The sequence below is a fragment of the Ailuropoda melanoleuca genome, chromosome 16 (genome assembly GCF_002007445.2).
Source record: "Ailuropoda melanoleuca isolate Jingjing chromosome 16, ASM200744v2, whole genome shotgun sequence".
NCBI lineage: Eukaryota > Metazoa > Chordata > Mammalia > Carnivora > Ursidae > Ailuropoda > Ailuropoda melanoleuca.
The window spans coordinates 14,496,279-14,519,037 of NC_048233.1; the positions used below are offsets into that span (position 1 = coordinate 14,496,279).

A 22,759-nucleotide genomic window follows, 5' to 3' on the forward strand; every position below is an offset into this window, starting at 1 on the left:
CTAGAAAATCTAGAAAATTCTCCTCCTGCTCTTGGCAAAGATGGTTTTTCCAGCACCGGCATGTTCTGGCTGACAGAATAGATATCTCGGTGGGAATCTGTAGTAACTAAAGTGACAAGGTGACAGCATTTCCCCTCCTGGTTCTCAATGTAACTACAGACACAGCCATAGGACGTTTTAAAATCTACATTAGTGAATGTTCTATTTTGCACATGGTTTGAATACCGGAAATTGCACTCATACCGCGCTTTTTAAATCAACAGACTGAATTAGAAGTAAAGTACAACGATATGATTTTGCTCCCACTCAGCTCAGTATTAGTCAGATTACAGACCAGGCAGTTTCATGAGCTACTTGTCTTGAATCAATGATACCTGAGCGTCCTCCCATTGCTCTGTTTTAAGGGTTATTTTTCTGTGATGGTGTATTAACGTAAACGAAAAGTAATATAGAAAGTCACACCTAGGAGTGCAGCTTTATGAGAACGTGTCCCGGAAGCTTGGGGTGTTTACCAGAATCAGTATAAGCGGAAATTGACTGTTGGTTGATATTTCCTTACACAAGCCTCTGTAAGCGATCAAATGATGTTATAATTGTTCCTTAAAATAGGTTCAAGCATGGCAAAGGTAATAATATTCAAGAATAAGACTGGAGGTAACAAATGAGGCATTTAAGAGCCTCAATTAACTGAATGTAACATGTAATCACTTAATAGCAGACTAATCGACACAAAATAAGTTGAAAGGAATATATCTGATTACAATATGGATGTGTGTGCATAAAGCTGGTGTTGGCCATACGATAGCACGTAAGCCTTCACGTTTCAATTTCGCAGAATGGAATAATCTTTAATTGTAATTAAGATGCTTGTCATTTTAATTGATCCCAGTAGGTAATTTACTGATATCTGTTCACAGTTTATGTTACTAACTCTTGCCACTTTTTCATCTCTACATCTGTTATATCTATTAATGCTCACAGGCGTAGGAGTATATTTGCTTTCTTAACCCTGCTACCCTCATGTCTTTGGACTGATTATCTTTTGGCATTTTATATTAATCCTTGGTAAGTGATTTTTTTTTTTACTGTTTACCTAACACAAAGTCTGTAAAGTTAGCTCTCCAAAAGTAAAATCAAAAGGAAAAACTCTCTCTAATTATCTGATGTGTTTGGGCAGCATCTAAAATTATTAATCATGTATTGAAATGGAATGAAATAGTTCATGGTACAAAGATGCTAACTAACTGTAATGTTTTTCCAATTAAAATTTTCTTCTTGGGATGTTCTTGGCAGCTTTTCTTCCATTTATTACTAGTCATTTGTTTCTTCATTCAGTCAACGCATTGGCTTCTCATCTTTGTAAATGATGCTTCCCATTTTCCTTACCATCTCCATCCATTAGAGAGCTCCATATTTCCAAGAAGGGAGAAATGCATTCACATAAAGAAGCCCAGAATACTTCACTTTACAGGTGTTAGTGTTTTCAAAGTAATGCTAACTCAAAGAATATTGAACAACTAAGTGCAAACCTCTTTGTATAATTATCTTATTTAATTGTCCCGCAACTCTGCAGAGCCCCATCCTAGAGATATGGAAATAGAGGCTTAAGGAGATTATCTTAACATCATACTACTATCTAGAGAATCCAGGTTCCAACCCCAGGTGTCTCTAAAATCTATTCTTTCCTCTGTAAAAGCAGCTTCCTTTAAATTCTCATTTTCTTAACCTTTAAATCGTTTTAATAATCAAATCTCAAAGAGTATCCTTTTCAGTTTATATAAAATCTAATAACAATAATCTTAAAATCTGGGACTAGCATACCTAGGAGGACTGTTTCTTTTCCTGAGCTGTAGGAAAAAAGGTAGTGGTTTCCTGACCAAAACCAAAAATCATTGTCCTGAAGTCTTCCATGGTGTTTAGGTACTAAATTACGTACAGACAGATCCAGATATATGGACAACTTCAGAAGGACTTAGAAAAAAGCAATAAAAGTAGTTCATGAGCTAGGAAAAATGGCCCTTGAGTGGAGGGAGTGGGGGGAGAGAGAAAGATGAAAAGCAACCTGTAAAGTTATTTATTCAAAAGACAGTTGATCAAATGTTCTTCAGCTCCTCCAAGGACAGAATAAATACAGCTGGCAAGGTTAGGACTTCAAGTTGCAATGGAAGAAATACCAAAAAGGACTTCCTCACAGTACAGATTAATACCAGCATCATTTGGGGGAGGGGGCGATTGTTTTTGTTTTTGTTTTTGTTTCTGTTTTTTTTTTTTTTTTAAGAGACACTAGAGGAAAACTGTTGAAACATGGTAGACACTGATGTGCTAAGTAATGAGGTCAGAAGACTGTCCTGGATGATGAGGACCCATTCACTGTTATTCCAAGTTGGTTTTAATAACAGTTTTGAGTATAGGGCTTTACCCATAGCCAGCATGATATTTTAAGTATTTGATATCAGATAGTATTCAGTTATGAGTAGTGCATATAAATTCCATTTTGACCTTCAAAATATGCATCACTTTTCACTAGACAACTACTGATCATTCTAAAGTATTCTTACTACCATCAGAATCCTTGTACCCAATACCCTTAAAGTACCCTCCACAGATTTCAATTCAAACACAAACAAAAAGATGCATATACTATCATATTAATTTTTCCACTTAATTCTCTGACTTTCCCACAGTTTGGTTTCTAAGCTTATATCAGGCCTGTGCTTTTTTTTTTTTTAAAGATTTTATTTATTTATTTGACAGAGAGAGACAGCCAGCGAGAGAGGGAACACAAGCAGGGGGAGTGGGAGAGGAAGAAGCAGGCTCCTAGCGGAGGAGCCTGATGTGGGGCTCGATCCCATAACGCCGGGATCACGCCCTGAGCCGAAGGCAGATGCTTAAAGACTGCATCACCCAGGCGCCCCCAGGCCTGTGCTTTTTTTGCATGTCTCTCTTAGTAGGTCCCCTGATGAACACATCTTCCACTTCCAACAACCCCTCCAAGGTCTGCCATTTATGGTACTGATCAAATAGCGTGAGACCCAAGTTAGGGGGGATAATCCCCTTCAGTAGCTGTGTTTGTTTGTTTTTTGTTTTGGGTTTTTTTGTGTGTTTTTTTTTTTTTATAAACCCTTCAGTCATTTTTAGAAGAATGGTCTTGAGGCTGTAAATGGTTAATTCCAGCTGAGAAGAGAAGGCAAAACGTAGAGCCCCAGGCTTTCTGTCACTTTCAGCAAACCATACACATATCAACCAATGAGAATAGACTGAATATAAACTCTGTTTTCAGCCGTAGGCTTGTGTTAGGTCAGATATAACAGAAGTAAAATACATGATCCTTCCTTTTTTTCAGATACACCTAGCTTAGCACTCACAAAGCCACCCGAGGTCCCTGTTGTTTGCTACTTTTCATCTAGTAACTCGTGGATGTTTTCCCCTGCTTTCATTTGCTAGAAGCCATTTTTAATCTTCCTCCAGAAGTGTTTGTCTTCATATTTCACCTCGTCTGTTAACAACCACTAGAAATAACAGAGCCACCCACCCCACCTCCTTCCTCAGCCATGGCCTGCTTCTCCAAACTGCCAGCTTCGTGGGAATAGACGTTCCCCCTAATTTTGTAAAATCCTCCTGGTGAGTGGTTCATGTGGAAACCAGGAGACTCTTTCTCTCTCACAGTGTTGCTCAAATCTTCTCCCAGGGCGATAGAAAAACCAGAGCCGAGCACCAGTGCCCAGGTGGCTTAGTCTCGAGATGGTATTCTGCCAGGATTTCTGGCTACCCTCATCTCAGATCGGGTTTCCTATTCAGAGAAAACCATTTCATTGGGACCAGCTCTCTCTGGATTCATTGTTACTCCTCTTTTTTTATTAACACCATAGTCACCTCATGCTCTGCTCAAGTATTCATCTGCCTGCTTGAAATTCACAACGGTCGTCATTTCAAGTGTGAAGCAACATTTAGTTTCCTCCATATTTTATTCAAAGAACGATATAACTCTAAACGCATTTTTAAGATTTGGGGATGATTTCCAGTTAGCTCATGACAGAGTAAGTAGCGTTTATGAAATTGGGGACATTTAGAGTATTGGAGGCTGTTGTTTCGGGGGGGGGGTTGTTTGTTTGTTTTTAGTTTTTGTAAATCCCATGTCTCTGCCATTGCCTCCTCTTTGCAATGAATTCCGGTCTGGCCGGCTTTCCAAGATCCCACAACCATGAAGAGTTATGCATCTTACCTTCTCAAAGTTATTAGGATTTTGAACCTTACCTAACTGATATAAGTAAAAGCGAAAACTGAAAGATGTTCATGATCATGCATGCATATATACTGTTTGTCTGATGAGTATTATCGATTACTCAGAAACTCTTTGGCGATGACAAGATGACACCCTAAACCTCACCTCAAATGTTCACGGTAACAGGCACACCCATTAGCTCTTTCCATAATGCACTGATGTCAGAATGGCTGACAAAACCTCCACTCCCATGTTTAAAAGTGAGTTGTCCCCTGATTTGAGTCCTAGAATTAGCACAGCAATTGAAACCGTAGGGAAATTCCATCCATGTGGCCGCAGTCTCATAATTCAGTCCCATCATTGTCCCACAGCCTAAGGATACGAGAACCCTGTGGAACCGTTGGGAATTCTGCAAAATCTAAGCAGAACGTAAAGGTTGTCCACAAATCATGAAGACATCCACTTAAACATACACTTTTGGCAATAAGTCGTTGAAAACGTGTGGTGGAATTTTACATTCTGTGTAAAGTTCATTCAATCAATGAATGAGACTGAGAGAAAAAAAGTGCCTGTCTTCCAGGAATCCGGGTTTCTACACAGCTGTTGAATAGTAGCAGCTTAATATTTCAGCACTGAATTTATTCAGTGTCACTCTCCCACATACATTTGTTTCTTCCCAGTTTCCCTTAAAGTCTGTTTGGATAGGAAAGGTTTGGCTTGGGGGTGTGTTTTTTTCCCCCACTCCCAATCACAAAATACGTTGGCAGCCTCATGACTTCACCAAACTGTTAGTTATCTCAGCGAACGTTCCTCTGTCATAAAACACCAAAGTCATCAACTCCCACGAGACAAAGCGAATGTGGAATTCCTAAAATTAACTGCATTACCCCCACGAGAGCTGAGTAAAAATTATTCAAAATGCCTAGATGATAGAGCTCTGCCCAACAAGACAGTGGTGTTTTGAGGGGGTGAGGGAGAAGCAAAGTAAAAACCAGAATGTCTATTCCCTCTAAATCCTAAATATGGAAGACAGAGGATGAGAGAGAACAGGACAGGAGCTCTTGAGTGGATGGTCGTCACTCAGAAGTGGGAAGAAGTAAAAACTGCCTGAAACCAGGAAATGAAAACCAGAAACACCACTTGCCTTGGTGGATATTTCCCTACATTCTCTGCCCTCGTAACTTCCTGTCCATCTCCCAGCTCCACTTCCTGAGTCTAGTATCAAACTCCCCATTGAATCATTAACTAAAATTGTGGGGACAACATGACAAAGGTATATTGTTTCAACCCAATTCCCTAAGCCTTTATTGAGCACCACCATGTGTCCTATTAACTGTGTCGGCTCTTGGGGGGTGGGGGTGGGAAGGACTGTGTAGTGGGGAGCACAGATGCGACTGACAGACGCTGGGAGAAATATTCCATGAACAAAAGGCTACGAGAGCAGAGGAGGCAGTGCTTCATTCGGCTACAGCCTTTCTAGAAATGAAGGTACCCAGACATTCACGATTCTGATTTTTATTTTTTTAAAGACTTTACTTATTTTTTTAGAGAGAATGAGCGTGAGCAGGGGGAGGGGCAGAGGAAGAGGGAAGGAGAGAATCTCAAGCAGAATGAGCTGAGAATGGAGCCTGAATCGGGGCTTGATCCTACCACCCTGAGACCATGACCTGAGCCAAAATCAAGAGTCGGGTGCCTTAACAAACTGAGCCACCCAGCTGCCCCCATGATTTTTAATATAAATAAATATTCTGGCATATGAGAACACTCAGATCATACCGGTTATTTACTACAGATGGTTTATTTCCTGAAAGTTTGAATGCTTCCATCAATATTTAAAGACCTTGGAAAACTATTTGTAAAAATTGTCACTCAAAATGATATCAATATTTATCATTTACATAAAACAATAAAAATACGGTAGTGAAGTGTTTCAGCAGAGACCATAATCGTATTCACTAACTTAGGTCAGTTATCTTACTTGTTGGTTGAAAACGATTACCCTAAATACCCCCTAAAAATGTAATTAACTGAAGCATACATTAGCATTACATGTGTTTGAACTTACAAAATAGTAATGAATTAAGAACTAGCAAGTAAGTTCTGCAGGTACAGTTCTGCAGATAGCTTTAAAAACTAGTTCAAAAATAAATAAGAACAATGCCATAGTAGAACTCTATAAGATGCGTGTCAGTTAGTTAAGCATCCAACTCTTGGTTTTGACTCAGGTGATGATCTCAGGGTCATGAGATCGAGCCCCAAGTTGGGCTCTGTGCTCAACGCAGAGTGTGCTTGAGATTTTTTTTCTGCCCCTCCGGCTCATGAGTGCTCTCTCTTTCTCAAATAAATAAATAATTTATTATTTTTTTTAAAGATACATGCCAACACTGATAGCCAAACTCACATTCCGGGGGAAGATGTTCAAAATGTTCTTCGAGTCTTTGACAACCAACATATTGACCTTCCCAGACATTTAGTTCTCCCCTTTATTCCCCAATTCTTTCCTTCTTGCTTATAGGTCCCAGAGTTTTCAGGCAACAGACATTTCTATATATTTATAAAATACTTCAGCCACATAACCACTAGTAGCAAGAGATTATATTTCTAGAATTTAGTATTTGGCAAATCCAAGGCGTAAAGTACAAGTATGTTCCTGAAATCTAATAGACTTTTTAAGAAGTGAATCTGAAATTATCATCATTATCTTCTCACTTAAGGAAAAGTAATTAAACAAACTGGAGGTATAGTTAATGAAAATTAAATAAAATTGAGGTGCCTGATGTAGTTATTTAAAGCTCTAAAAGTTTCATCATTATGTCAATCGATTCTTTTGCCCAGATAAAACTTTTTTTTTTTTTTAATTCTCAGGAGTAAAAATGGTTTAAAGAAGAGGAAACTGACTAAGTAAGTTGTTTCTTATTATTGAGACATAATTGACCTATAACATTGTGTAAGTTTCAGGTGTGCAATGTGTTGATTTAATACACTGTTATAATGCAGTATGATTCCCACTGTAGCATTTAGCCAACATCTCCATCCTGTCACATAGTTACTGTTTCTTTTTGTGGTAAAACATTAAAGATTAGTCTTAGAAACTTTGACATATATAATACAGTAAGTTTTTTTTACTGTTCTTTTTTAAAATGTTTGATTTAAATAAAGTTCTTCACTTTGTGTATTAAAACGATTGCTGGTCTTCAAACAGAAGGGATGCTTAAGAAAGAGGCAAATGTAGGGACACATGGCTTGCTCAGTCGGAGAAGCGTGCGACTCTTGATCTCAGGGTCGTGAGTTCAAGCCCCACGTTGAGTGTAGAGATTACTTAAATAAATAAAATTTTAAAAAGAGGCAAGTGTATATTTCAACAGCTAAACTATTATGTGTGGATGTGTTTACACTTACGGGTGGCAGAGACCCACTAAGAAAGTGTATCACAGAAAACAAGTCAGGAATAAGGAAAATTGTCATCATATGAAAACTGAGAAAGAATGCATTGTTAGGAATTATAAAAGTCTGGTAGAAGGAGGGCTGCCATTCTAAATCAAGGAAACCTCTAATAGTTAGCTACATCAAAGTTGTACAAAAACCTTTGCCATTTTATACTTGAAACGCTGTGCTTAGTGCAGGGAAAGGCTTTTACTCTATTTGATGTTATAATAAGTACTTTGAGAAATGCTGTCTCAGGAAATCTTTATAATAAATAGAAAAGAATAATTACTGTAGCTAGCCTATGGTTTCACTTATCTACTGAACTGCTAAGTCATAAGAATTAAGATTCTGATGGGCAAAAATTACCCATCAGTTGATTTCAAAAGCCTAATTAGAGTGTCACCTCCAGGCCATTAGTTAAAACTCTGCATATGAAGAGTGGAACATTTTCTGTGCAGAGTTCATTTTTGATATTTGCCTTGGATAAAATATTGGTGAATTAATAGGAAGCAATTAGGTGTTCCAGCCAAATCTGTGGCATTCACGCTAATGAAGTACGTAATACCAAAGAATATTTGATGCACAATATTTCTATTCAGCCTTGAGTGACATACAGATTTTTTTTGGGCACAGATAGATAAAAGAATAATTTTTTTCCTTAATCTATTTCAAATCAGTGTGCGTTCCATCAGCATAGATCAACTGATGCAAGAGAGACAAGAGCAACTAAAACAGAAGAGAGGTAGTGTCACCTGGAAAGAATGATTTGACAGAAAGACTTTGTTGCCCAAAATTCTTGGCTGGGTTGTTAAGTGAGGTAGAGAGGCATAGACTCGAGCAGTTAGAAGACAGGGTCTCTGCACCAAAAGGGGAAACTATGGGGCTTTCTCCTCCCAAGACCCGACGGGGAGGAGGAGAAGCAGGACGTGGACGAGAGTCTGGGAAGAGTGTAGGTGTGGTAGAACCTGCCCACAAGCCATGTCACATCATGTCACGTCACGTCGCATCACGTCACATCACGTCAAACCAGCTTCCTCCTTCCTTCTTCTCTTTTTCTTTCTGGTCCTCCCTGCTTCTCTAAAAGCCAGTTCTTGAGGGGCTTCTCTGCCCCACATTTCTATCTGCTTTCTCTTTACCCTCTCTCTTCCCCTCCCAAAGCCACCCCCCACCCCACACCATGTCCCCCTTAGTTCCCCTTTCCTGTCTGTACCTATTCTCATTTCACCCTCCTTTGCTCCACCTTCTTGTCTCTCTTTTTCTTCTAAACCTTTGTCCTCCTGATCTCTGTTCCGTCCCAGCTTGCTTTTGCTCCTCCTCACCATCCCCCTCCTCTCCCTGAGGTTCATGCTTCTGTTTCCTGGCCCTCCTTCTGTCTCTCTTTTCCTTTTGCTTTTTCTAACCCATAAATATTTTCTGGTTGCCTTCCCTATTCGTGCTTCCATTTGGGATGAAAGCTAGAATCGTTAAATCTAACCCTAAGGTCAATGCATTTCTCAAAGACAACGGCCAGAGAGGGCAGGTCTAATAGAGTTCATTCTAGGGTAGGAGCCCCATGTTTAGCCATTCTTTTGGAAGGATAGCAAGTTTGAAGTGGGAATGGCTTTGAACCAGAAATCATCCTCCCAGGGTGCTGGTCGGCATTCTCCTGCCGAGTGATCTTGGACTATTCAGCTAACTCATTTAGCCTTGGCTGTCTCACCTGAAGCATGAGGCTGATGTTGCCCATGTCTGCTTCAGAGATCAACCGAGCAATATGGCATATGCAATTAGAACATACGCACTGGGGTGTGTTTTATGGATACAAGTCATTAACGCTATTGGGTGAAACCATTAGAATTCAAGTGTGTCTCTAGGAGATGTAATGCCCTTTAAAATCTACTGAGATCTCAACATAATCTATCAGATCAGGTAATCAACAATGTTAAACAAATAACTACTAATAATACTATGTATTTGCTAATAGGACATAAGGCCACAGGTAGATGATATAAGCTGAGTGATTCACAGGAAGACTAAGGGAAAGGTCAGCTGTGTGGGTCCTGCCAAAGTGGAAAGGCTTGGATTCGATGACAGAGCACAGCATCCTGCAGAAGCTTAGGGAGCAGGTTGGCGTAGGTAAACTCTGGGAGGATAAGTGGCTACAGAAAACTGTAGGAAAAAAATATAATTTTTATTCACGAAAAGAAGAAGGAAAGAGGTGAGAACTTCAGTGATAGACACAGACACATAAGCTCAGAAGCCTTACTTGGTTGTACCGTTGAGCCATTTTGATATTTTTATAGATACACAAGCCTCTAAACATGGCTCTCTAGGAAGGAGGCTCTAGAAGCTTTCTGGATATGTGCTTCATCGCACCCTGCCTCTGCTCTGAGGAGACGATGTAGCTAGCAATACAGTGCCTTATACTTGTAAAGCTGTTTAAACTTACAAGGTTCTTTAATATACCATGGGTCAACCTTGGAAGGGAAGTACGACCATAGTATTTTATAGATGAGATTGTGAATATCACAAGAGTCGGGTAAATTTTCCATGATCACATGGTAAATAAAATAAAACCGAATCTCAGCTCTTCAGACTAATCCTTTGTTCTTCCCCATATATCAGAGTTTTCTAGAAACAACATACTATATATATAAGTTTGTGTGTATATATGTATATTATATATGTTTTATTGCTAGAGTAAAAGTATATATATATTATATATAATATATAATAAGTAAATATATATATGTATATACATATATATATTATTGCTAGAGTAAGAGCCAATTGAAAATCTAGAGATCTCTCCCATCACAAGGAAGTGTAATTTATAAGCCCCTCTTTTTAATCACAACCTATTAGGGACTGATAACTTCAACAACAACAACAAAAAAAAATGAGTGCTAACCTTGGAGCAGTAAAGCTTCTTTTTTTTCCAAGAAAATCATCCATGTTTGAAAAGTATGACATTAAACAGTATAGATACCTGTCAACCAGATTTTTAAAACCTACACTTCTTTGTGTTTGGTAAAGCCCAGTCCAGCTGGATGACTTTGACGCCTACATCAAGGATATGGCCAAAGACTCTGACTATAAATTTTCTCTTCAATTTGAGGTGAGTGGATTAAGTATTTCGCTCCTCCTGTGGTAGATGAGGCATGGGACCTGGCAGATCGGGACAGGTGCCATCTCCCTGCTCACTGGGCAGGACCTGTGATACAGTTCATAATGGGCAGCACGGTAACTGTGCCGGGCGTGTCTCCTCCGCTGATGGAAGTGAGGACATCCTTTGCAGGTCAGGGCTAGGCACCCCGGTGGAAAAGAGAGAACAAATGTGGTAGTGGGGTGAACACACACAGTCCTACGAGAAACCATCCCTGAACATCAATGCAATCGGGTGTGCGGGGGAAAGCAAGGCGAGGATTTAGGTCGGAAATAGAATTTCCCTTTCAGGGAATTTTTAGTGCGTCCTTTATGTCACTGAGGCCACAGTAAGGGTAGGTGAGACGGTGGGTGAGATGGACCCCCTTTGTCTTCTGGACAGAGAAGAGCCTGTGGGGCAGGGGGAGGTCTGAAAGCTATAGGACTCCTGGCATTCTGCTTCGTACTTCCTTGTAAGGTTCCCTTTACTTTTCTTGGGGGAAATTAGGGAGAGAGTTATACATGGTTCATGTGGAAAAAGAAAAACAAATGGCAACACCTCCTTTCTCTGAAGCAAGGGTATTCTTTGGGTCCAAGAGCATGCATCCGAGGAGATGGGAAGGAGTCAGCCTCGGATCTCAGCGGTGTGAGGGGTATAACCGGCCCTCAGGTTTTCTTCCCGTATATTTCACAGCTCAGGACAGTGTGGGCGGCCTCATCCTTCAGGTTCTTACAGCAAGGCTTGGGTGGTGCGTGATTCAAGGAGACCAGGGAAATGAAAGAAATCAAGTGACTTTTCTAAATGCGGCAGTGTTTTCTTAAAGGTCTTAGGTGTTCTTTCGTGTGAAATACCAGGCTGTCGAAGGTAGCTGCTTTGCCCTCGTCATTCATGTTCATTTATTATTTCCCCTCATCAGCTGAGGACATCTTAGGTCTGCAAGAAGCAGCAGGAGTCCTGATGTGGATATAGTGAGAGGGAATTTAGGGATGATTACCAAATACAAAGCCCCCTAACTACCACCTGTGTCATCAAAAATTCCGCACCGAGCCTGGCTCAGTTATCCATTGCACGCGAGTGTGCAAGAAATTCTAGATGCTACACCAAATGCTATATCTCAAGGAATAGAACTTTCGTGTGAACTGGAGATCTATGACAGAGATGGCATTTCAGGAAAAAAAAAAAAGGAGAATTTCTTTAAGAACACATATGCCAAACTTGGGGAAAAAATCAATGTCTGGATAATTCTGATAACGGTGATGAAAATTACGATGTATGTACACTTTCAAATTCATTGAAGCCTCCAGCTCTTCACCCCTACACGACAATGTCACCTTGGTGACACAGCTAGCGTCACTGCCCTCGCTGGGAGGGTTGGGAGTACCTCCCAGCTTATACCATCAAGCCCCAGAGTGATTATTACTGTGCCCCTCTCGTGCACCATCATAAAGAAAATTCAATGAGCCCTTTTTTGGTAAAAAGAAAAGATGATTTTAATGGTGAATGACACATCATTCAGACTAATTAGACCAAAGAAAGAGGGCATTTGTTCAAAGGGTGCTGAGATATCTCATCTAATCAAAGGAAACATATAATCAGAGCTAAACCAGAGGGAGGAAAGGGAACAGCTCAGTCTCAGGAATGATTGGAACCAGGGGCCACACCCCTGCAGAGACCTGCTTTTTTTTTTTTTTTTTTCCATTTCTACTTCTCTCTCTGTCGTGGCCTCTCTCTCTTTGGCTGCAAACCAACCTCTTTCTCACAGTGGAAAACAAAACCACCCACAACCCCTGAGCATCACATCCGAGAATTTCCACAGTTTCCAAAGGGAACTGTTGACTCTCCTTCTTATTCAGAGTTTAAAAATTAACAGGTGAGAATACTGATTGGCTGGCCTGGGTTGTGACGTCCTCTCAAGCCAACTGCAGCCTGAGAGGGCAGAGTCACATAGCCACTGGACAGCTCTTACTGGAACCACTTGGCTAAACCAATGGGGGGGCGCTGTTCCCCCCAAAAAGGAAGGACATTGGAGAACCAAACAATAAATGGTTAGATCCTAGCTTCAGATGCTTCAAAAATGTGAAAAGTAGAATAATAAATTCTATGTGCTAAATGTTTAATTTATACCATGCTGAGAGCTTTTATACATTCAATATATAAATGAACACATTCAGGCTTATTCCATAAGAATTATAAAGGAGGTAGGAAAGTACTAAAGTGGGAATCCAAACCCCTTAGTTCTCACAACCATTTTGCCATTAATTAATATTGGAAAAAAGCCACAATTTCTCATCCCCTCAATTTGTTCATCCATTCAATGAGTAGGCTGAACTAAATCAGTGGTTCTCAACTGGGCTAGTACCAGGCAGTCCCCCAGGGAGAGTTTGTGTAGGGGTATTTTTGGTTCTCATAATGCCGTGGGAAGAAGCTACTAGTGGTATTCAATGGAGAAAGGGACAAGGATGATAAATGTTCTGCAATGAGTGGGACAGTCCTGCACAATAAAGAATTGTCCCAGGCAAATAGTATTCCATTGAGAGACACTGGACTAAATGTGGGACAAGGGTACATCCAAGCTTTCTAACTCATGTGTATTAGAATTCTCCAGAGAAACAGACCAATAGGAAATATATACATTTATACATATATAAACACTAATAAAATATAAGATAGTCATATAATTCACCCATAAGTTGATTACATTATGTATTTCTTATACAATTATAGAATTCTTATGTATTATAATACATATATCCCATATACAATAATATAATAGAAGAAATATATGAGTCTTATTTTAAGGAATGGGCTCACACAGTCGTGGGAGCTCACAGGGCTGAAAACCGCAGGGCAGGTTGTGGACCCAGGGAAGAATTGATGTTGCTGCTCAGTCCAAAAGCTGTGAGGAAGCAGAATTTCCTCCTCGGGGCAACTCAGTCTTTTCTCTTAGGGTCTTCACCTGATGGATGAGGCCCACCCACGTTATGGAGAGTAATCTGCTTTCTCAAAGCCTGTGGATTTCAATGTAATATCACATCTAAAAAAATACCTTCTTGCAACATCTAGACTGATGTTTGACCAAGCACCATCTAGCCTGGCCAAGCTGACACATAAAATTACCCATGACACCATGAGTTGAAGGAGTGTTTAGTATCTTTATTTATTCTGAAGCTTTTCTTCATCTATTTTTGTTCTTAGAACGTTGTTGATCCTATAGGTAATTTCTTGGGTGCTGAGTCCTCCTAGTGTATCCCTGCTCTGGTGAGAAAATACAAATTTTTCTCCAGCAGTTTGCTTTAAGTCACAGGCTCAGGCAGTATTTTTTTGAGCTAACATTTGTCCAAGCAGTGACCCACGAGCCTGACTCACTTCCTTTTTCATTCACCAGCCCTCAGGCACCGCCAGCCTCCAACCCCCATACCTGATTTTGGGATGTGTATCAGACCTTTCACATGGCAGCCATCAAATTTTCCTGAAATTGGTAATTAATCAAAACTTGAGGGAAAAAAAAAAAAGGTTTCCTGCTCTAATAAGAACCCAAGAGGGTATTAGGATGGCCAGATCAGCTGGTCTAGCTAAATTCAGTAACTGAACAGTTATTTGTTCTGTTTGTATGAATGCTTAATACTTGAATTCATTTGGATACTGACATTGAAAGATCACACTCATACTGAGAAATTACATCATTTATAAGCATTATGCAAATTGAAACTAATGTCTGGATTTACATATATTACCAATACAGCTATAAGTCATACTTGAAGCTATATGAGTTGCTAATTTGCACTCACTAAATACATTCCTTTTTCACTCTGCATCTGATTTTGGATCTGCTGGAAAGATTGATTATCCTTCTGATGAAAATGTGCATCTTTTCTTAAGGAGGTTTGGGACTCAGGGATTAGATTCAATTCCTCATTTCATATGTCTCATATGGAAAAGTTTTGAAGAGCCAGACTTTAGAGCTCGACATTGGAGAGCCCATGAGACATACCATATATTGCTCATTCTGCCATTAATTTCTGTGTTTTGTATTTGTTTGATCAGGATGCTAGGGAAAGCCCTTGCCATCTTTATTCAGAAATGTGATTGCAAAGGCCAAAACAAACTGCATTCCTTGCCACGTAGCTCATGAGAGATGAGCCTTGATTTCTGCTGGTAGCTCCCATTGTCAGCTCTTTTAACCTGTGTTCTGGTCCAGTTCCTGGAGACCTACCTGCAGCCATTGTGGAAATAAGTCACCTGGAACCCTCTCCAGCAGTGCTTACTCCAGGGGTCTTGCTTGGCTCCCAGACCTGAGCTTTCCCTCTTCTTCCTAATCTTCTAGTTTTGGTCTCTGTTTCCAGGTGCCTATACTAGCAATCTGTCCAGCAGCTGGAGTGTTGCCCCTGAATCCCAACTTAGTGCCCAGGGCCCTGCCAGCTACTGCTAGACTCTCCCGAGGTTGGCAGCCTTCTCCTCCAGTCCTCCATCACCTCCCCAAGATGCCCATTACTACTGCACCCCATTCTTCCTTTAGAGTACCTGCCCTGGGTTAAATTGTGTCCCCCAAAAGATATGTTGAAGCCCTAAGCACTCAGTCCCTCAGAATATGACCTTATTTGGAAACAGGGTCATTGCAGATGTAATTAGTTGAGATGAGATCATACTGGAGGGGTGTGGGCTCTTAGTCTGATTGGTGTCCCTATGGAAACACAGCTGTGTGAAGACACAGACGAACAGGGAGAAGGCCATGTGGTGACAAAGGCAGAGATTGGAGTTATAGAGCTGCAAGTAGGGGAATACCAAAGGTTGCCAGCAAACCATCAGATACTAGGAAGAGGGGGGAAGGATGTCCTAATATTCCTCTATAAATGACAGAGGTGAGAGAGGTCAGAAGTCCCTGCTAACACCTTGACCTCAGATCTGCAGCCCCCAGAACTATAAGACAATGAATTTCTGTTGTTCTGAGCCACCCGGCTTGTGGTGCTGTTATGGTGGCCCTCAGAAATGAGATCAGAGCCTCACTAAGCACCTTGTTCTAAATGCCGTCTCCTGTGTGTTTACCTGAAAACGAGCCAGACCTTGCCCAATTCCACCGAACCTTGTACTTGCCCCAGATGGTACCACCGCTGTCAGCACCACTGGTGATGTCGTGACTCCTCATTTGTTCGAGGCTAGTCATCGAACTCACCTGACTCTGATGTCCCACCTGTCCCAAAGCAAATGCCAAACACTTAGCACCTGCTGCCATTGTTACAGACTCTAGAGCCAGAATAGAGTTTTCGCTCTTCTCAGAAGGTGACCGTGCATGCTACGGGCTGCATGCATCCTCCCGAAATGGATATGTTGACGAGATAGAGGCTTGGGAAGGTAAGTAGGGTGAGGCAAGAAAGGTCATGTGAGCACACAGCGAGACGATGGTCACGTGCAGGCCAAGAGAAGCCCCAGAATGAAGTCTGCCTTGTCAGCACCTTGACCTTGGACTGCCCAGCTTCCAGACTGTGAGAAATCCATTTCCATTGTCCAAACCACCCAGTCTGTGGTATTTTGCAATGGCAGCCTGAAGAGACTGACGCGGTGCATATGTTTGTGCTTTGCTTTCCCCAACTTGTGTGCTTCAAACGCAGCCAACCCAACGTAGACTTATTGGGCTTTAGTGACTATATAAGTTTCCTGGGGCTGCCGTGAAAAATTACCACAGTCTTGGTCACTTAAAACAACAGAAATTAACTCTCACAGAATTCTAGAGGCTGGAAGTCCAAAATCAAAGTGTTAGCGGGGCCGTGTTTCCTTTGAAGGCACTAGGGGAGAATCCTTCTTTTCTCCTTCCGGCTTCTGGAAGCTCCACATGCTCCTGGCTTACATCTGCATGACTCCAATCTGTGTCTCTGTCTTTGTATGGCCTTCTCTTGTCTCTCTTAGAAGGACACTTGTTCTTAGATACAGGACCCACCTAGATAATACAGAATAATCTCAACTTATAATCCTTCACTTAATTACATCTGCAAAGCGTCTTTCTTAATAAGGCTGCATTCACAGGTTCTGGGGGCCAGAATGGGACACATCTTTTTGGGGGAGCCACCACTCAACCCACTGTGCTTGACTACCTGGCCCAGGGAAAAACACACGCAGTGATAAATCATAACAGAAACAAAACTGGCAAATCAAAATTCAAAAATGATTTATGTCGGTTTCAGGCCATCCCCTCATCCTTTGTCTTTATGAAGATGTAAGCCTGCGGAGTTTCCTTATGGTTGGAAAGAGAATAACTGCAAAGCTACTGAACCGGAAACTTAATATTTGATTTTCCACTTAGTGACAGGCTAAATTACAAAAGATTGCGAAGCATTTTGTGTACTCCCGCCGTTCCCACTCCGCCACGGTTCAGCCTCGGCAGTCCACACTTACAGTGTTCAGCCAATTAAACCTCTCTTATCAACTAGGGCATTTACAGCAGGGAGGCAACACACAATTAAAGTTCTATCAGTTAGCCAGCTTCCATATGTGCTCCGGCTCCCAGCTCCAATCTGCTCCCACACCTTTCTTTCGTCCCCGAGGCCTCTTCCCATGGATCATCAGTCTGTCCTCAAAGCAGGGGATTTTCGGGGAATGTTGTTGGTCTGTTCATGCAAATGGCAGAGGAGGGAGAAGTTAGGGGTCCAGGCAAAGCCAAACGAAGACTCCAACAGAAGCATTTTGCCACCGTTTTCAGTAGTGCTGTATTCATATTTGTGGAGTGTCATCGTTCCCTTGGAGAGTCACTATAAGTGACCGAGGGATGGAAATGTTGGTAGCCTTATCTTACAGATAACTGAACTGATGTCTCGGAACTCCTTTTCCGAGACCCTACAGTTTATGAGTGGTACACCAGAAGAAGCCAGATGTTTTCACCAACTACCTCTACAGACACTCTCTAAAAGGAGGTCGACTCCAAACATGTTACACAATGGGAGCATCATTTAAACTAGCTTCTAGCTGCCAAGAGGAACTAACCTAAAAATAGCTGAGGTTTGCTAAAAGTAAATTTTGTTACTTATAAGAAACAATATAGTCAGTCTTTGAAAACCCTTTAAAACGGAAAAACCACTTATAAAGTGACAGTGACACGCTTCTGGTTAGAGGCATTTAGCAAGCAAGGATTTTTTCTGAGACAGAAAAAGTCCCTTTGTGAATTGAGGATTAAAGTCAGCATAGCTTGTCTTTAAGCTTGGCTTCAACTTGGGCCCCAGAGCTTGGGATTTCGTGATCTTAAAAAGCCCAAAGTGTTGCAGAATGAAAGGAGGGGAGAGATCTGAGTGATCCAGGTCGGTCCATCCGTGTGGACTGCAGCTTTGCATGCCAGTACCAGTGAGCACGTTAAGCTGTCAAGGAACTTCTATGTGGAAACAACAGAAGACCCAAGAACTTGGTCTCTTTAATGCATATGCTTTGCAAAGAACGCTTAAATCAAGACAGAAAGGCCATGGAAGAGATATGCCTGTTCAGTCTCTCAAAACATCACCAATGTCTCCATCCCCCTTCAGAAGTCTTTCAAAGACGCTCCCAAACTCTTCCCCAGATATGTATTCCTCTCGCTTATGACTCTTTGGAGGAAAAAATGGGAGGACTTATGAAAAGTAAAATGTGTATGCAACATTAACATCCTTTCTGAGTAACAAAAATTACAGCAAGTGGTTTCTCTACCGCCTCAGTGAGTAGTCTCACAGAGAAGTGCATACCATATAGATAATTCCATTTGTAGATGGTTGTATGTGCTGTTTACTAATATTCCCTTGAACTTTGTGCAGGAACATAACTAGATCTGCTGCATTGGTCGTGCACTGCCCAACTCCAGGGAGCTATTCACACCGACCACAGCATCAACGATGCCTCCTGGGAAATCCAGGTGGCCTGACCATACCTGCTTATTTCCTATAAGACACATGAGATGAAGGCTTAGAAGCCCCCCTAGCCCATCACATAATCTTGATTAAATGTGATAGTTGTCTGTTTATATAAAAATTCCCCTACCAATGCACATTCTGGTTATAAGATTTATAGCAGTGCTGATAGGCACATGCAGGCAGATATTTGGTGGTTCCTATTTTCACTGAAAGGTTTGCCTACCTGCTACTGATTCATCCTTACTGTCCAATTTATTACCAGATATTTAGTGCCTGTAGATCTTCTTGTAACACAGGGAATATTCCGTACTTGCTTCTCATTCTTTTACTACTTTCACCTGTAGGAGAAATATTTACATTGCCCCATAGAATAGACATGTTTACACATATTGCATACATTTCAGTAAACATATACTTCCAAAAATCTGAAATGTGTCTCTGTTTTCAAATTCTCCGTACCTTGAGTGATACACATAATTCTTACCTTCTCCATGGGATCGCTAGGCTATTCAGGGTAGTTATGTATTATATTAGCCCTATTCCTGCAATAATGCTATAAAAGCATCCTTTTGGGTAAATCTCAAAATCTCAGTGATCCGCAGCATTTATTTATTTTCCTCTCTCAAGGGTCTGTAGGACAGTGGGCAGGTGTGCTTCAGGCAGTGGGGCAGAGTCAGGTCTGCTCCAAGCATCTCCTCATTCTGGGGCCAGCAGCTTCCCTCGGCATGTTTTTCTCACGGCAGAGGGCGGTAGCACAGGAGGGAAAACCAAACTGAGCACGCGCATGTAAAGCTGATCAGAATGATTGCTACCCAAGTTCGTTGGCCAAAGCAAGTTGATGACAGTGGAGTGGAGAATAACCCTCTGGCCCAAAAGGGTGTGACTGGAACATCATGTGGAAGAGGGGGTGGGAAATTCTATTACAGACAAGGAGTGAGGAATAATCCAATGTGAGCACAATAAGCCACCGTGAACGATAATCCAATCCACACCAAGCACCGAAATCTCAACTCCCTTCTCTGTCATTTACAGGAGTTGAAATTGATTGGACTGGACATTCCACACTTTGCGGCAGACCTTCCACTGAACCGATGTAAAAATCGCTACACAAACATCCTACCATGTAAGATTGTCACCAGAGCCTGTCCTGTTCACGTCTCTCAAAGGTTGATGGACTGTTACTGCAGATTCAACAGTTTCACCAATCTCTGGCTAAGCCCAGCTGTGGTCTGGAACCTCAAGGCCATCTCTGCGATTGCATTGATCCCATTCATGCTTTGATGTTATTACATCCCATCCTATGTAGGAATATTGAATTTCTTTGCTTTCAACTGAATTGTGTCTGATGATCAGGAAAAACTGACCATTTGGCTCTTCGGAGATCAGAAATCTTAGCCAAATTAGAATAAGATCATCTGAGCTCTCATAAACTATTTTTGGTCAACTCCCTGACAAGGGAAGGAGTGCAATGTACTAAAATGCCTCCTCTTTCTTACTTCTGGCAGGTTCTCTCATTGCTTAGCATTTGGTAACAAAAGCAACATTCAAGAAAAAAAGTAATATGAAGCACTTACCAGACAAATAAAATACATTCCAATATAAATTTAACTTTCTTCTCTGCTACACGGGGTAGAGGTGGGGGGGGGTTGCTGGGAGAAATGGAGAAGGGGGAGGAGGGGAGCCGAAAAAGCTCTAGAAGGACTCTCTTGATCGGCCTTCTTGATAAAATTACGTGGTGTCATCTTTAGAACACTTTACATCTGTACGCATTCCAGAATGTACTTTTCTCATCTGAAGTCTGTTTACACAAAGCCCGTGCAACTCCACCTTCCCTAGGTTTCCCAAAGGTAGTGGATTTTCTGGATGTGCTAGGTGACATGGAAATCATGGGTTTAGGCTACATCCTCTAGCCTTCCATATAGCCTACCAGATATTTTAGTTCCTCTAAATATCCTGCACCATGTCCCCACAACCTGGAGACAAGGACAGAGGAGCTGATGCGGAGGAAACAGTGATTGAGATGTGTTTCTATATTTATTTAAACAAGAAACTAAGATGGAGGTGTGGCTGAGATATCAGGCTAAAATAAACGTGACCTACTCTGTCACGGGCTGATCTGAGTTGTTATTTGGATAGAGAAGGTCAAGACAATTCTTTCTGCTCACATTTTTAATATTTCTTTTCTTCTTGTTCTTCACAGATGACTTTAGCCGAGTGAGATTAGTCTCCATGAATGAAGAGGAAGGTACAGACTATATCAATGCCAACTACATTCCTGTAAGTAAAAGACAGTACAACATTTTTTAAAACCGGGCATCCAGATTCTAGCTCAGCCAGAGAGGACGATTCCAACAGTTGTAAAGAAAGCCATTCTCTGCCTGGCCACCCGACTCTCAGGAACAGTTTCCATCAGTCCTCTTCAGAATAACGAATGGCAAGGGGTGGGGTGGGGGGAGAGCCTGTAGATGAGTAATGTTCGGATTTCTTTGTAAAGATCTGGTGAAAGTAAATAATTACACTAAAGATCATTTTTCTCGCATTTAAACTTCAGTTTTGGCAACCCACCTCAAAGGGTTCCACCTGAGCCCCTGTGCCTTAAAAATAGTGACTGTTCTCACAAAAAAGGTGTGAGAACAAGGCTTACCATCACGCAGACCTGTGCAGGTCCGTTACTCTGATAACCTCTTTGATGAACAAGAGAGAGAACACAACTCAGGTGTGTGATCCTTTGGCAGGCTTATCCCCAGGAAATTCTCAGGTTTTCCTCCTTCGTGTGGAACAGCATTTGGTGTGGACAGTGGCTCCTTAGGTGACAACTTTGTCACTTCATCTTTCAGGGATACAACTCATCCCAGGAGTATATTGCCACACAGGGGCCACTGCCTGAGACCAGAAATGACTTTTGGAAGATGGTTCTACAACAGAAGTCCCAGATTATTGTCATGCTCACGCAGTGTAATGAGAAAAGAAGGGTAAGTGCCTAAGGGGGCTGTCCCCACTGGCAGCACACCCTGTAGCAGCCGTGGCCACGGCTTGAGGGCTGAGTACCAGAAACTTCCCGCTTGCTTCATTTTTCATCCTTATTATGGTACATCACTGTTCTTCAGAGGCAAGGACTTCTGTGTTCCCTAAGTGAGCACAGACTCTCTTCCACAGCCTGTTTGGTTTAAAAGGTTGTGCCATTGTCCCCTCAGGTGAAATGTGACCATTACTGGCCGTTCACGGAAGAACCCATAGCTTACGGAGACATCACCGTGGAGATGATCTCAGAGGAAGAGCGGGATGACTGGGCCTGCAGACACTTCCGGATCAACTATGTAAGTTGCGACGTGCACGTTCAGGGGCTGTCCCTGTGCTGAGGGGACACCCACGTGTCAGGCCGACCCACTGTCACGTCAGACTGTGAACTCTTCGGCCTTTGCAACACTGCTTTCTCCAAGAGCTAAATCCCACTCTGAACGTATTTATTTCCAGCTTCATCAACAGTGGTGTGGATGAAATGGTTGGCCTGGAGAGCCCGAGGAGATGGGACGAAAGGTCCTCACGGTTCCATCTCAGATTAGCCCAGGGCCATAGGAGACACGGGGAGTCACTGCTCACCAGTTACGACTGACGAGAGAAGTTCTCATTACTTATACTAAATTCCACATGAGGACAGCGAGGATATATAAGATACACTTAAACTTTAAACACTTAGACCATAATTCAGTAGTTTGGGTTTGGTTTTGTTTGGCTTTTTTCCTTATATTTGTTCTGGTTTGGTTTTTATTATGTCAAAGTTACTTCCAGGCCTTTTTTACCATGGTTCCATACCTCTTTGAAAATGCTATTGATCTCTGAATATTAGCACGACAGAAAAAGTCTGCTTCTCCTGGGCCTGCTACCGCTCCGATGATTAGCTTTGGAGCTTACGCGGAATGTTGGTGTGCTGCTCAGGGGCCGACATCAGCCAGTCACCCTGTTGCCTTCTTCACACACCACGGTTCCAGAAAAGAGGAGGGCATTTTTACTGTAGTCACTTGAACATGCTCTCTGTTGAGGCATTGAATGGGAAAACCCCCACTGCAATGTTCTCTGCTTAGAAACAGCACTTCCTAACTGTATAGGTCAGGGGATGGTAGACTG

General features: G+C 41.8%; 1 protein-coding gene across 1 annotated transcript in view; it reads left to right on the forward strand.

The window, feature by feature from the left end:
- The window catches only part of PTPRO (protein tyrosine phosphatase receptor type O), a 228,824-nt gene that overhangs the window by 191,943 nt on the left and 14,122 nt on the right, over positions 1-22,759 (forward strand). Inside the window, exons 14-20 of the mRNA XM_034645993.1 lie at positions 982-1,065; positions 7,088-7,123; positions 10,664-10,745; positions 19,667-19,757; positions 20,835-20,911; positions 21,472-21,606; positions 21,829-21,951. Coding sequence (XP_034501884.1) covers positions 982-1,065; positions 7,088-7,123; positions 10,664-10,745; positions 19,667-19,757; positions 20,835-20,911; positions 21,472-21,606; positions 21,829-21,951 — 628 coding nt within the window. The remainder of the gene's footprint in view (positions 1-981; positions 1,066-7,087; positions 7,124-10,663; positions 10,746-19,666; positions 19,758-20,834; positions 20,912-21,471; positions 21,607-21,828; positions 21,952-22,759) is intronic.